At 38.6% G+C, this 13,069-nt stretch overlaps 1 protein-coding gene across 2 annotated transcripts in view; it reads right to left on the reverse strand.

The window, feature by feature from the left end:
- The window catches only part of LOC113049130 (WD repeat and FYVE domain-containing protein 3-like), a 65,588-nt gene that overhangs the window by 18,167 nt on the left and 34,352 nt on the right, over positions 1-13,069 (reverse strand). Inside the window, exons 19-37 of one of the 2 annotated variants that reach the window (XM_026211188.1) lie at positions 10,975-11,193; positions 10,406-10,587; positions 9,883-10,114; positions 9,554-9,714; positions 8,482-8,593; positions 8,193-8,383; positions 7,537-7,689; positions 7,128-7,201; positions 6,745-6,906; positions 6,404-6,498; positions 5,948-6,068; positions 5,372-5,589; positions 5,066-5,256; positions 3,028-3,162; positions 2,546-2,725; positions 2,202-2,435; positions 1,918-2,017; positions 1,735-1,770; positions 62-222 (exon numbers count right to left, since the gene is read on the reverse strand). In XM_026211188.1, coding sequence (XP_026066973.1) covers positions 62-222; positions 1,735-1,770; positions 1,918-2,017; positions 2,202-2,435; positions 2,546-2,725; positions 3,028-3,162; positions 5,066-5,256; positions 5,372-5,589; positions 5,948-6,068; positions 6,404-6,498; positions 6,745-6,906; positions 7,128-7,201; positions 7,537-7,689; positions 8,193-8,383; positions 8,482-8,593; positions 9,554-9,714; positions 9,883-10,114; positions 10,406-10,587; positions 10,975-11,193 — 2,957 coding nt within the window. Of the gene's footprint in view, positions 1-61; positions 223-1,734; positions 1,771-1,917; positions 2,018-2,201; positions 2,436-2,545; positions 2,726-3,027; positions 3,163-5,059; positions 5,257-5,371; positions 5,590-5,947; positions 6,069-6,403; positions 6,499-6,744; positions 6,907-7,127; positions 7,202-7,536; positions 7,690-8,192; positions 8,384-8,481; positions 8,594-9,553; positions 9,715-9,882; positions 10,115-10,405; positions 10,588-10,974; positions 11,194-13,069 lie in introns of both variants that reach the window. The other variant, XM_026211189.1, reaches the window with a different exon arrangement.

Here is a 13,069-nt window from a genome sequence, read left to right on the forward strand (position 1 = left end):
GATGTAGGTGGTGTGAAAGCATAATTGGCGTTTAAGTGGGGAACCTCTGACGTGATCTCACCTGGGTGATCAGCTGAACTATGAAATCCACCACGAGCTTGGACTCTTTGTTGAACATGCCCTGCCAAAGCTTATCCACCACACGCTGTGTGAAGTAAAACACATTGTTGACCAGGATCTGGTAACTTCCTCCTGTCGTTATTGGCAATGATGCCTCTTCACCTGTTGGAGGACAAAGCCACACACATGAAAGATTTGTAATTTTAGCTTATATTCTGAACATTCTGTTGATCAACATACTTTAAGGGGTTAGTTTAGCCAAATTTTTAAATTATGTCATTAATAACTTACCCTCATGTTGTTCCAAACCCGTAAGACCTCTGTTAATCTTTGGAACACAGTTTAAGATATTTTAGATTTAGTCCGAGAGCTCTCAGTCCCTCCATTGAAACTGTGTGAACGGTCTACTATCCATGTCCAGAAAGGTAAGAAAAACATCATCAAAGTAGTCCTCGTTCATGAGTCAAGTACCGGTTGCATCGGTTTTCGGATCACAAGTACTTCTTTCGGACAGTTCGATTCGATTCAATAAACCGGTTGAAGAAAACAGTTCACCAGTTCTTTTGCGCTCGATGTAATGGTGTCATTTGTGATGATTGCCCTTGATTCAAGCCTTCTGTTTACCTGGGCTCATAACATTAGCACAGAATCAGTTCAGAATCAATCACCAAAAGAATCAGTTCGGTTCAGACGCTCTGTGTGTTGGTTTGCTTCACGCTGAATCACACATGCGCAGTATCATCAGCTCCTCGGTTCACGTATCGGACGCGTCTGACAGAAACGGTTCTTGACTCGTGAACGAGTCAGTCAGTTTTATCGTTATCTGGCTCGGCTCAGTGTTCATCTTCAGTTCTCTCTTCACAGCAGTTCAGTCAGTGTACTGTTTGAGTAAATGAATTACTCTGGGATATTAGTTTGTTTGAACTCAGAGGGAGTGTTTAAAAAAGTAAAAAGTAATTTGTGGATTAATGCGTATTGGAGACGCGAATCGTTTAAAACGATTCAGTTTGATTTGGTGAACTGGTTCAAAAAGATCCGGTTACATCGAATGATTCGTTTGCGAACCAGATATGACAAACTGCTTTGTTTTGAACTCTCTCGCAGCAGACACGGAAGAGAAGACAATGATGAATAAAATCGTAGTTTTTGCTATTTTTGGACAAAAATGTATTTTCAATGCTTCAAAAAATTCTAACTGACCCTCTGATATCACATGGACTGCTTTGATGATGTTTTTCTGACCTTTCTGGACATGGATAGTAGACCGTTCACACAGTTTCAAAGGAGGGACTGAGAGCTCTTGGACTAAATCTAAAATATCATAAATAAATGTATGCATTTTAAAAATGTATGCATTTAACAGGCGCTTTTATCCAAAGCGACTTACAGTGCATTCAGGCTATCATTTTTTACCCATCATGTGTTCCCGGGGAATCGAATCCCCAACCTTGCGCTTGATAACGCAATGCTCTACCAATTGAGCTAAAGGTATACAAAAAAAACAACAACACTTAACACTTAAAAGATAAACTGAGGTCTTACGGGTCTGGAACAACATAAGGGTAGGCTATAAATGACATAATTTTTATATTTGGCTGAACTAAACGTTTAAGGGACATCAGGGAAATTTAGATCAAAAACATTGAGAACCACTAAAATATGGTCATGTCTTACCATGCCATGAAAGTTTTTGCATATATTGTGCCTGATCTACATTGACATAAAAAAAAAAAAAAACACACACACACACACACAATTTGGAAGAAAATGAGACTGAATTAATGACAACATTTTCATTTTTGGGTACATTACTTATCAATTCCCTGAGCTAAATCTGATGATTGGGATGCAACTAACCCAGCAGAACATCTGCTGCCAGAAGCTGCTCCATCACACTGTCCAGGATGTATGACTGAAACTCTTTCTGCTGGGTCCTGGTGGAGCGCTCTGGTGAGGCCTGAGGACACAGAGCAAAGTTAGCGTTCCTGTCCACTCCCACATTAGCTTCTAATAAGCTGCATGCAAAACACTGCAGGATGCTAGAAAAGAAAGCCAGGATGAAAGGGACTGAGATTCTGTAGCTTCACGCAACATCACTCACAAATGAAACTTAATGAAGTAGACATTCAAGATGTTCTCACCTCTAGCAGAAGATCAATGATGGGCGTCTGTTTGCTGGCAGGTGTCATGCACAGGTTGTCCATGATGAGGACCCTCATGAAGTCAAAGACATACTTCTTGGCTGGGTGGTTGGTCAAGTAGGTTTTATTGCCTACATTACAGTATTCTGACTGGCTACGGTTCATTCCTGTATCCGTCACAAAGGCTTTGAACTCTTCTGTGGGTGAGCTTGCTTCATCATCCAAATCACTCACCTGAGGAAAACGAGACAGTTTTTCATCACACAACCAACTTCAACTGAGACTGAAACATCAAAAGGACAAATTCCCAGTTAGAATAACAAACAAAGAGAACAATAGTGTACCATCTCAGAGTAAGGCCGTATATTGAAGGGGAAAACCGTAGCAGCAAGTGTACACAGGAAGTCCGGGCTGTGCCACATGTGTGCCAGATCTGGGATGTTGTGATAGAGGTAACGGAAAAACTGCATGAGAGTGATGGGATATTCTCTCAGCCAGGAACCCTCCTCCTCTGACTGCCAAGGCTGTGGGTTAGATAGAGAGTAATTTCAGCTCCTGTGGTCTGAGGGTCTGTAGTCATGAGAATAACTTGCATTTCTTAGTATCTGCAGTGAAACCAATTCATCTTAACATAATACCATTTTAACCTTTTATTTTTCACTTTGAGCACCAGTTTGTCACTAATTTCCCATTTCATTCAGAATTTTACATCAGCTGTAGTACAAAACCTTTGATAAACTACCAAATGACGAGTGGAGAAATCATCCCAATGCCAGCAGTTGCTCCTGGGGTGTATATTTCTAAAGCAGGAAGCTTGGAGACTCACCAGGTTGAGCATGCTGCGCAGCATTGCCAGTAGCAGGAACGCTGCTTCAGTACACATGTTGTGAATGGAGCCCACCACAGAAGCACTGGAAGCTGGGACGCCAAATATAGTTGTCCAGATAGAGTCCAGGTCAAACTGTGTGAGGAGATGGGTACAATGCAATAGTAACTAATTCATTCATAATTATTATTAAATGTATATTATACAAGTTATTAAATTGTATTAAGTTATTATGAAATCGTAGTATTACTAAATTACATTTAATGTAATACATTTAATTCAATAATAAATACTCAAAATATGATTTTGCAGTTGGTGGCAAGCACTACAATGCTCTCACAGGAAACAATCACAAGTGCAGATGGTAAACATTTATATATAACCCATGCATGACAGAATGGATGATACAGCAAAGACAATTTGTTGAACATGAGTCTAGTGTTACTTTATTACAAAAAAAAAAAACGCTTGAAAACAAAAGATCCGAGATATAAAATATAAATTTAAATCCTATTTAAATTTGTAAACGTTTTATGATTCAAAAATAAATAAAGAAAGATAAAAAGAATATGATATTAAATTATTTTAGATTCTGCACTACTGCTAGGTCACTAATTGTATGTAAGCAAATTGGTGACACCGAGCACGTGAACATGAGTCTTAATTTTTCACAAATTGTTTTACACAACTGCAGATAACGCAAATTATTAGTATTTTTAATAGTGTTCTCAGAGATGTGGAAAATGATATGGATTGTGAGATCACACTAGGGCTGTGCGATATGGGGAAAATATCTAATTGCGATTGCAATTATTGTCAATAATGTGCAGCAGTCAATAATGTGAGTATCATTACCCTGCTGAAAAAAAAGAAGAAGAAAAAAAGAAATTCTTACAGTTTCCATGAAACCATTACAAAATTCCTTTTTGTTTTTGGCTTTATTCCAATAGAAATTACTGTTGTTCGATGTGTGTGTGTGTGTGTCTATATATATATATATATATATATATATATATATATATATATATATATATATATATAGACACACACACACATATACATATATATACATATATATATATATATATATATATATATATTTTTTTTTTTATATTTATTTATTTTTCAGCAGACAAGATGATGGTATAACTAATTTTATAGAATTAACTTAGTTACTGAATTTCACTGGAAATATTTCTTTAGTCAATTATTAAAGTATTACATGTTACACTGTATTTGGGATTTTAAGAACAAGTGGAAAATATGCTGAATGTTTCATTTCATTCAAGTGAAATTAGCAAGCAGTTGCAGTAAGTAGCAAGACTGAGTTTACATTTGTTTTAAACGGGAAGCCAGGCGCGAGTCGACGCAGGCTGCGCACGTGCTTCAAGCCTCATATATAATATCTATAATATAACCAAGTGTTACGAAACAGGCTGCGTGAGTGCGGCAAGTGTGCACGGCTCGTCCATGATGCGGGATTCGAGCCACATGAGGAAGAGAGGAGCAAGTATGAGAAGCATTCAGAGACACGGGTTGTGTGTGCGGTCTTCTGAATGGGGAATAGTGAACATTCAATAAGAGATGTTCTAGATATGCATTGTGACGCAGCTCTTGTAAATTCTATTTTTGGTTCGCTGTCTGTCTTTTCAAAGCTTAAGTTACAGAATGTTTTTCTTTAGTTTTAATTTGCCTAACTATTAACCTGACCCTGTAGGCTCCATAATCCCACTCTGTTTCTCCCCTGCTTTCCTTTTTTTTTTTTTTTTTTATGGTGGTTGTTTACACAGTTGGCTAGAGCAGAGCTGATTGGGGAGGACGGATGTGCACTCACTCTATTGGTTAGTAAGACTGTCACTCAAGGCTGGCAGTCATGCATATGCAATGGAACAGCGTAATATCATGAATTTGATTCCAATTAATCGTGATTCGATTTCGATTTATCGCACAGCCCTAGATCACACACACACAAACAAAGACACAAAGTGAAGACATTTAAGTTTAATTAGGGAAAAAAGGTTTGCATACTGACATGTACCTGCAGGCTGTCAGGCAGCTCTGTGATTGGCTGCTGGAGGAAAAGGGCCATGAGCATGAAGTAGATCTCTGGGACATTAGTGTGTTTGGGCAGCAGAGTCTGCAACACAGGGAATCCTGGGAAATGGCAGGCATCTCGGTTGATTTCACGCAATGTCGACCTGCCTCCTGCGCTGCGACCAACGTTAAAACCTGAAAGGATATGAGCAAAAAAAAACAGAAAAACATTTTATACTGTATAATTATAGAAACTGCTTAGCTAAAATGCATGTGAAACTAATCAAATACGATTAGGTCTCTTGCTCACCCAGAACAGTGCCAATCTTATTAGTGAGCACAGAGTCAGTGTGGTCCAGCCATCCTCCTCCAGTCAGGCCCTCTTTAAACCGGATCAGGATGGATTGGTTACTCAGCAACACCACCAAGATTAAGAGAGCTGCGGTCACTGTGCTGGAGTGAATGTGTTCTTCCATAAACATAAGCAACCAATCAAAACCCAAGGTGCGCACAAGTTCTTCACAAGCCCTAAGGGAGGCAGCAGAAAGAAAAATTAAGTGGGGGGATGATCATTAACATGAAGGTAGATTTTACAAACTTTGTTTATTATGTTTTAAGTTATGAGGCTTAATTTACAGACAATTAAATGGTGTGCTTTGTCATTTTTCATACACACACGTACACACTAAAAAAAAAGAAAAGCACTTTGGCTACACTAAATCATTTCGGACACATAACCAAAGTGTCCAGTTTCATCTGTATCCAATCCCAGATATCAGCCCCTAAACAGCAAGCTTAGGTAACAATGTTACAGATGCTATAAAATGCAGCACAGCTCTCTGAAGTCCAATAATCCACCCTTGATTTAATATGGAGCATCACTCACTGTACATTAACAACGTTCTTCTCTTTGCAGGTGAAGAGCTGTTTGAGCAGGATGTCTAGCAGTCTGTTCCGCAGAAGAATCAAGTTGGATGACAGGAGGCCTCCAAACTCATCATCAGCTCCTAAAAACACCCAGGAAGAAGAGTAAGACCACTGAAAAGAGAAATGGTACTGCTAACCTTTTTGACATTTTTAAGCTCTTGGTATCTTAAGACATCTCATTATTAGGCCTAGATGAAATCTGCAGATTTTCCAGCGCTGATTTTTAGTGGGAATCTGCCGAAAGTGTATACATGGAGCTAACTCTGCTTTCTTTAGGTGCTGTTTAAAGCTGGCAATGCTTCGATTCCCATGGGTCTAATTCTTTAACAGCGTGATCTGAAGTGTTGTTGTTTTGGAACAATATGCTGCTAAAATGCTTCACTGATACTAGGAATGCTTAAAAAAGCTGACTCACCCCTGTCGATCTTCTCCTCATTGGTGTTCTCCATAATGACAAACTTCTCACAGACTGCAAATGTTGGCAATGTTGAAGAGATAAACTGCCCGAACCTGAAAAAATCAAATCAAATCAATCATAGCCATAAACAAATGAAACTAAGTCCAGAATTATAAATCATTATTTTGTGATTGAATATGTTATTTTGTATGAGTAAATTGTACATAGTGCTCATTAATAAGTAGTCACCCCTGCATCCTAAATACAAATGTTCTGCAGCAAAATCAGATAGATTTTAAAGAATCAGTCACTTCTGATTATAATCTTTTAAAATGTTAAATGCTAAACGCTCTGTTTACCTGAGTAGGTCATATGAGTTGGGAAAGCCTTGGAGCAGGAGACTGAGGACATTGCCGATGGCAGCGATGGTGGGCTGAGACAGAGATTGATCCCTCAGAGTCAGCAGCAGTTTGGGGATCAACTGAAACTCCCGCAATAGTTTGGCATTCTTAGCAGCTTCACTGAGAACAGAAACAAGGTGATCTATTTTAGATACCGTGTGATGCATATGTTGTTCTGTAATATATATATATATATATATATGTCAATGCTTAATGTACGCTGTATCACTTCTACAGGGCTAAAAGAATCCAAAGAAAGTCCCATTACATCGCAGAAAGGCTTATATCGATTGCCCCGAATCAAAGATTCAATAAAGAGTGTTAGAGTATGGATGGATTACCTGGATTCAGTCAGAAGTTCAATGAAGTGCTCAAAGAGAGAGAGGTGCAGTTCATAGGGAGCATGAAGCCAAACCTGAAAGTCCACCAATTTAAACATTTTAAGTCATTATATCACGAAAATCCAACAAATGTTTCTATCTTCTAAAATAAAAGAAGTATATCGTCTGAAATAGAAGAAGTTTTAGAACTGAAGACCACTACGCAAAATAATTTTTTTTTCATGCCAGAAACTATTAGAGTGCATGTAGTTCAATTTTCAGCAAGGTCACTGATGATTTCAGCCTGAGGTATTTATACATCCTAACTGAATGTCAAGCATTCTCAATCATGTGTATCTGCCAGATGTGAGTAATGGGGGGAAAAGTAAATCACAGCATCACTAAAGCTCCTTTGGTGTGAGCTTCGCACCTCAAAATCACACAGCAGGTCCTGGAAGGCTGTGGAGTTGGGGATAATTGAGGTCTCGTGGCCACTATCCACAGTTCCAACGAGGGAAAAGGTCAAGTGCAGAATATGGCTGTTCAGCAGAGGGCGTTTCTTCTTCAGCAGCATGGCCAACAGCTAAAACAGAAGACATTAAGTTAAAGAAGACCATTCAGGCAAATGATCTAAAGCTGACAGGGAAAAAAACAACAACAGAAGGTCTATGTGAAAGAATGATCTACTATATTTTCCTTAGTTTACTCGTTTCAGGATTCAGTGATCAGTTCACTTTAAAACAGGCTGCGACCCAACACTCAGACGTTCATTTTCCTTACACAGTGACACCACAATCAACATTAGCTCTGTGAAACATCGTATTGTCTCTACAGAACCTATTAAAGCAGCAGAGAAATAAAACAATGCACCATCTGTGATGTTCAAACCAGCACATCCCAGCATGCCCCACCCTTAAGAACCCTCACTTATCACATCAATTGGCTGTCACCGGTCACAACAGCCCAGGCTCACTGTTATCATTTAATTTGCCATCTCATTGACTCATAACATCCTAGAGCTATAGCTGGAGAGAACAGAGGACATCCTCGGTTCAAAGTTCACTCTTAATTGTTATTGCAGCCCACCTGGTAGCCTTTGATACGCTCCATCTCCTTGCTAGCTAGTGGGTTGCTCTTGACAACACACACTAATGCTTTTACTGCAGCATAGAGACCCTCCACGTCTGAAGCCATGGCAACCAGGCCCAGAATGGCAGCTGCTCCTCCGATGTACTGAAGGTTGGTGGCGACCGGTTTGGTTACGAAGGCACGCACACCTACATGGAACAGGATTGCAGCTATAAATACATGAACACTGAGAGAAAGAGCCGGTTTATTGGAAAGGCTGTATTGTGCCACTTCTTTTTGCACTCACCCAGGTAACCGATGACTGCAGCTCCAATGGTCCTGGCCGAGCCGTTGAGATGGCCCACTGCATTATGGACGAGTTTGACTGGTGTGGCACTTTCATGAGAGGAGACCCCCAGCTGAAAGGGGATGAAAGTAATTAAAAGAATTACTCATGGGCAGGACAAGGAATCTGAACTGCAAATTTCTGCAGAATTGGAAGACTTGCCTTTCAAAGGTTCTAGACAATCTGCTCCCCTTGTGTATTTATTTATAAAATATTTTGGCTAAATATGCATTATTCTTTCAGCTATCAAGAAGAGTCCAATACTAAAATTCTGCAGATGACGCACAAAAAGCTCTGCTGATATTTACATTAGTTAATCATTCACAAAACTTTTATTTATTCTTTACTACCCTAAGAATTCTTCATATTCTGACTAAAAATCAGCAAAGAATTAATATAATTTAAATAAGTTAATCATTAATTCAGCAAGGAAAGATTTATCATTTGTAATGTTGCAAAAAATTTGATTTCAAATAAATGCTGCCCTTTTTAACTTTCTATTCATCAGAGAATCACAGTTTCCTCAAACATATTAAGCAAAACAACTGTTTTTTACACTAAAAATATTAAATGTTTCTTGAGGACCACTTTTGCATAAAGACTGGTAAAGACTGAAGTAATGGCTGCTGAAAATTCTTTTTCTTTTTCTGAAATTATTTTTTTGCCATCGTAAGGAATAAATCACCTGCAAACAGTTATTTTAAACTAATATTACCATATTTTTGATCAAATGAATTCAATATTGGTGAGCATAAGATAATTATTTTCAAAAACATAAAAACATTTTTACTGACTCCAAACTTTTGAACAATGGTATAGGTCTGCTTATGATCTTGATTATTTGGTGGTTATTCAGATTATATATATATAAAATGCAAAATCATATTTTTTTATTTTCAATGTTTAACTGATTAAAATTCATTACAACAAAGTAATATATCAATATTTAATAAAATTTTAAATCTTATTTAAATACATTATTTTAGTAAAAGAGATTCTAGAAGCAGGGTGAGAGTGAGACTGCTTACTGTACCTGTTTGGCGATGGCTTTGCTGTCCAGCTTGTTGTAGACTTTTCGTATCTTTGCCACAGTGAGAGTAGATACAGAATGAGCAAAGATACTGAAGGAGACCTTCTCTTCAGGAACCAATCCAACAGGACAGGGTGGCACAGCCTCAGTCTTTGAGTCTTTACCTGGATATATGAGAGGAAAAACCCACAACATAAAACTACATATACATAAGATGTCCATAACATTTAATCAGTACAATAGCCATTACTTTACAATAAACATCTACTTCTAAAATCAAACATATTTTAGTTCCTTGTTATTCACCTCGGTGTGACACATCAGATACTCACATGGCAGGTAAACAGCTTGGAAGCTGCCTACATAATTGGGTCCCAGCTCATAGATGGCAGCCACACTGGCAGCAGGCAGCACCTCCTCCAGAAAGTGAGTGGGCCCCAGTCGCCAGACCAGAGAGGAGAGCTGGCGTTGGGCCGGTGGTGCACCGATGTAGCTGTACACCGTGCTCACCACAGGTGGGTTTGTGGAGGAAGAGCCACCGGGAGCATTGTGAACATAGTGCAGCTACAAAGACAGACGCAATGAGAAACCAAAGAGAAACCAAAAAAGGTCACCCTTTTTTTTTAACATCATACATTATTTAACAGTAGTCTTGGGAACTGGTGTTTGAGCTGCTAATGAAGCTAGAGAAAAAAACATTTCTCATCAGATTTCAGATCTGACGGCAATTTTAAGTTATGCTAAAGTTTGAAATATTAGTTAAAAAAATTAGCAGAAAATAATAATAATGGCACCGTTTCCCATTACTTTGGTCCAAACAAAATACTGGTGTCTACATCAGGAGCTGGGCCACACCTTGACAGTGCTGACCATCTGGCCATCGATGTAGAGAGTCGCCATGCTATTCTTCAGCATTCCCTTGCTCATAACTAACACCAGGTGGTGCCACTGTCCCTCGGTGATGAGGTCAGCGCAGCGGAAGCGCGCACAGCAGGGCAGGATCTCATAGAAGGAGGACTCCTCACTGAAGTCATCCACTGCGAAGGGAGAGAGGAAATGATGTCACATCACTTACCACAGACAAAGGAACTTTTCCTCTGCATTTCAGAAGGAACAGACTCTTAAAATGTACATTAAAATGGCTTAATTGTCTACTTTTGATTTGCAAATGAAACATAAGTGTGCTGACATCATATGCTACATTTATTTTATTTTAAATCTTTTTTTGTGCGTGTGTGTTCTCAAACATTAGCATTTTAAAAGTCTATAATAGAAGTGTTCTTAATTCAAGCTTATTTTCTCCATTTGCAGAGGAACAAAGGTTGAAACGATCATCTTGTTCACAAACATGCCACATCATTAGAACTTTGCTGACATAAACAGAAAACAAAGATGTAGAACAGGAAGTTGTCGGAAACACTTGCCATAGGTCTGAAGTAGCTCTTCCTTAGTGGACACAATGAGAGATCGGTCTTTAGCGGAGAGCACGATGGCCAGGCACACATAGTGCTGCTCAGATGAGGTGGCCCGTCGCACCACAGTGAGCAGACGCACAGGATGGCTTTGGGGTGGCGTGCTGAAACGCTCGACGCAAAACCATGTTGAGTAGCTCAGGCCAGATGGAGGTGGAAAGAAACGCTCGCCTGAAGAGATGAAAATGTGGATATTCAGTATTAGGAGTTACTTTCTCTTTTGTCATCATTTGGATGTAGAATGACACACAATAGTCACAGCTGTCTAGTGCTACATGAATATTAATGTTGATTATTCTCAGAATAGTTTTTTATTGGAAAGATAAGACTGATTTTAAATTATTGCTTGAACAAGCAATGAATGGAAAAGTGTTACTTATGAGACCTTGAGTGAAAAATACTTCTGTTTTGCACTTTTTTTTTAAATGACAAATTACTCAGTCGTTCAAAAGTTTGGGGTTGGTAAGTTTTTTATGTTATTGAAAGGAGTACATTTCTGTTTTGATATATTTTCACATTTTCAGCAGCCATTATTTCAGTTTTCAGTGTCACATGATCCTTCAAAAATTATTCTAATATTGTGATTTGTTGCTTAAGAAACATTTCTTATTATCACCAATGTAAAAACGTTTGTGCTTATTAATATATATATATATATATATATATATATATATATTTGAATATATAAATACTAAAGAATATTTTGAACATTGTATATTTGGGATGGAAATCTTCTTTATCTAAATGCATCAAAAAGTTAATTAATTTGTTATTATATATACATACATACATACTTACATACACATACACAGATTTCCATCTCAAATGTTAAATTTTTTTACCATCACATTATCAAGATTAAATATTAAAGCTCTTTCTGATTCTTATCAGCATAATTCAACAGATCTTAATATTTATTTTGTTTTTTTTTGTAAGCATTTATTTTCAAGTTCAATTAAAAATCAACATCTTCGCTGAATAAATCTCCTTGGACTTTGCATAATGATTTACCTATTACATCAAGCGCACATTCTTGAAAATTTAGCCTAAGCAACTTCGATACAACAAATCCACTTTGGCTTGTACCCTAAACCAAGGAAAGCCCTGGAAGAGAGACAGGAACAATGAACTAGACTGCAGAGGATCTGAATGAAACTCTCCGAGCAAGAAATGATGATGGCATCGACTAAAATAGGTCAGAGAATATGATGCAGGAGTCTATCTTTAAATACTGAAATCATCCATTCGAAAGCGAGAGAGAGGAGGAGGAAGGGAAATGGGGAGGATGAAGGAAAGAGAGAGAGCGAGACATCGAAATGAATAAAGACAGGAAGGGAGAAAGATGGAGAGCCTTGAATCACCTCATTAATACTACATAGGCACTTGTACGCCCACTCAGGGCTGCTGGGAGCCGGTGGCGCTCGAACAGGAGCAAAGGCACACAAACAATTTCTGTCAAGCTCTGTCAAGTTTCGGTGAGCTTTCTCTTTTCTCTAGACTCCACCGTCTTTGCAAAAATTCAGTCACAGTGCTGTGCTCCCGTTCCCTCTACCTCTCGCCTGTCATGAGCCATGATGCTTCTGAAATTCGTCAAGCTGCTTATACCCGCCTTCACCATCCCACATTTGTCAACTCAAACTCATTCAAAAACTCAATAACAATAATCTGTTAAAACAATAACAGTTGATTCTTATTGGTCTATCACATAAAAACTATATTGGATGGTAGCCATTAGGGCTGAACGATATTGGGAAAAAATGACAATTTTCTTACAAACAAAAATGCGGTGAGCACATTTACATTCTCATTTTAAATGATTTAAACATCGACAATCTACATCATTGTGTCAATTGATTAATATGCGCAAGGGAGAGAGAGCAAGACAGCGCTCGTGTTGTTTGAAGACGGTGAGCATGCGGCCGGGGCGCTCTCTCTCTCTCTCGCGTGCTCTCTTTCTCTCTCTCTCGCGCTCTTTTGCTCTCTCTCTCTTGCATTCTCTCTCTCTCTCTCGCATTCTCCCCAAATCACATTCGTCAAGGGCCGGGGA

Source organism: Carassius auratus, chromosome 30, assembly GCF_003368295.1.
Source record: "Carassius auratus strain Wakin chromosome 30, ASM336829v1, whole genome shotgun sequence".
NCBI classification, from domain to species: Eukaryota; Metazoa; Chordata; class Actinopteri; order Cypriniformes; family Cyprinidae; genus Carassius; species Carassius auratus.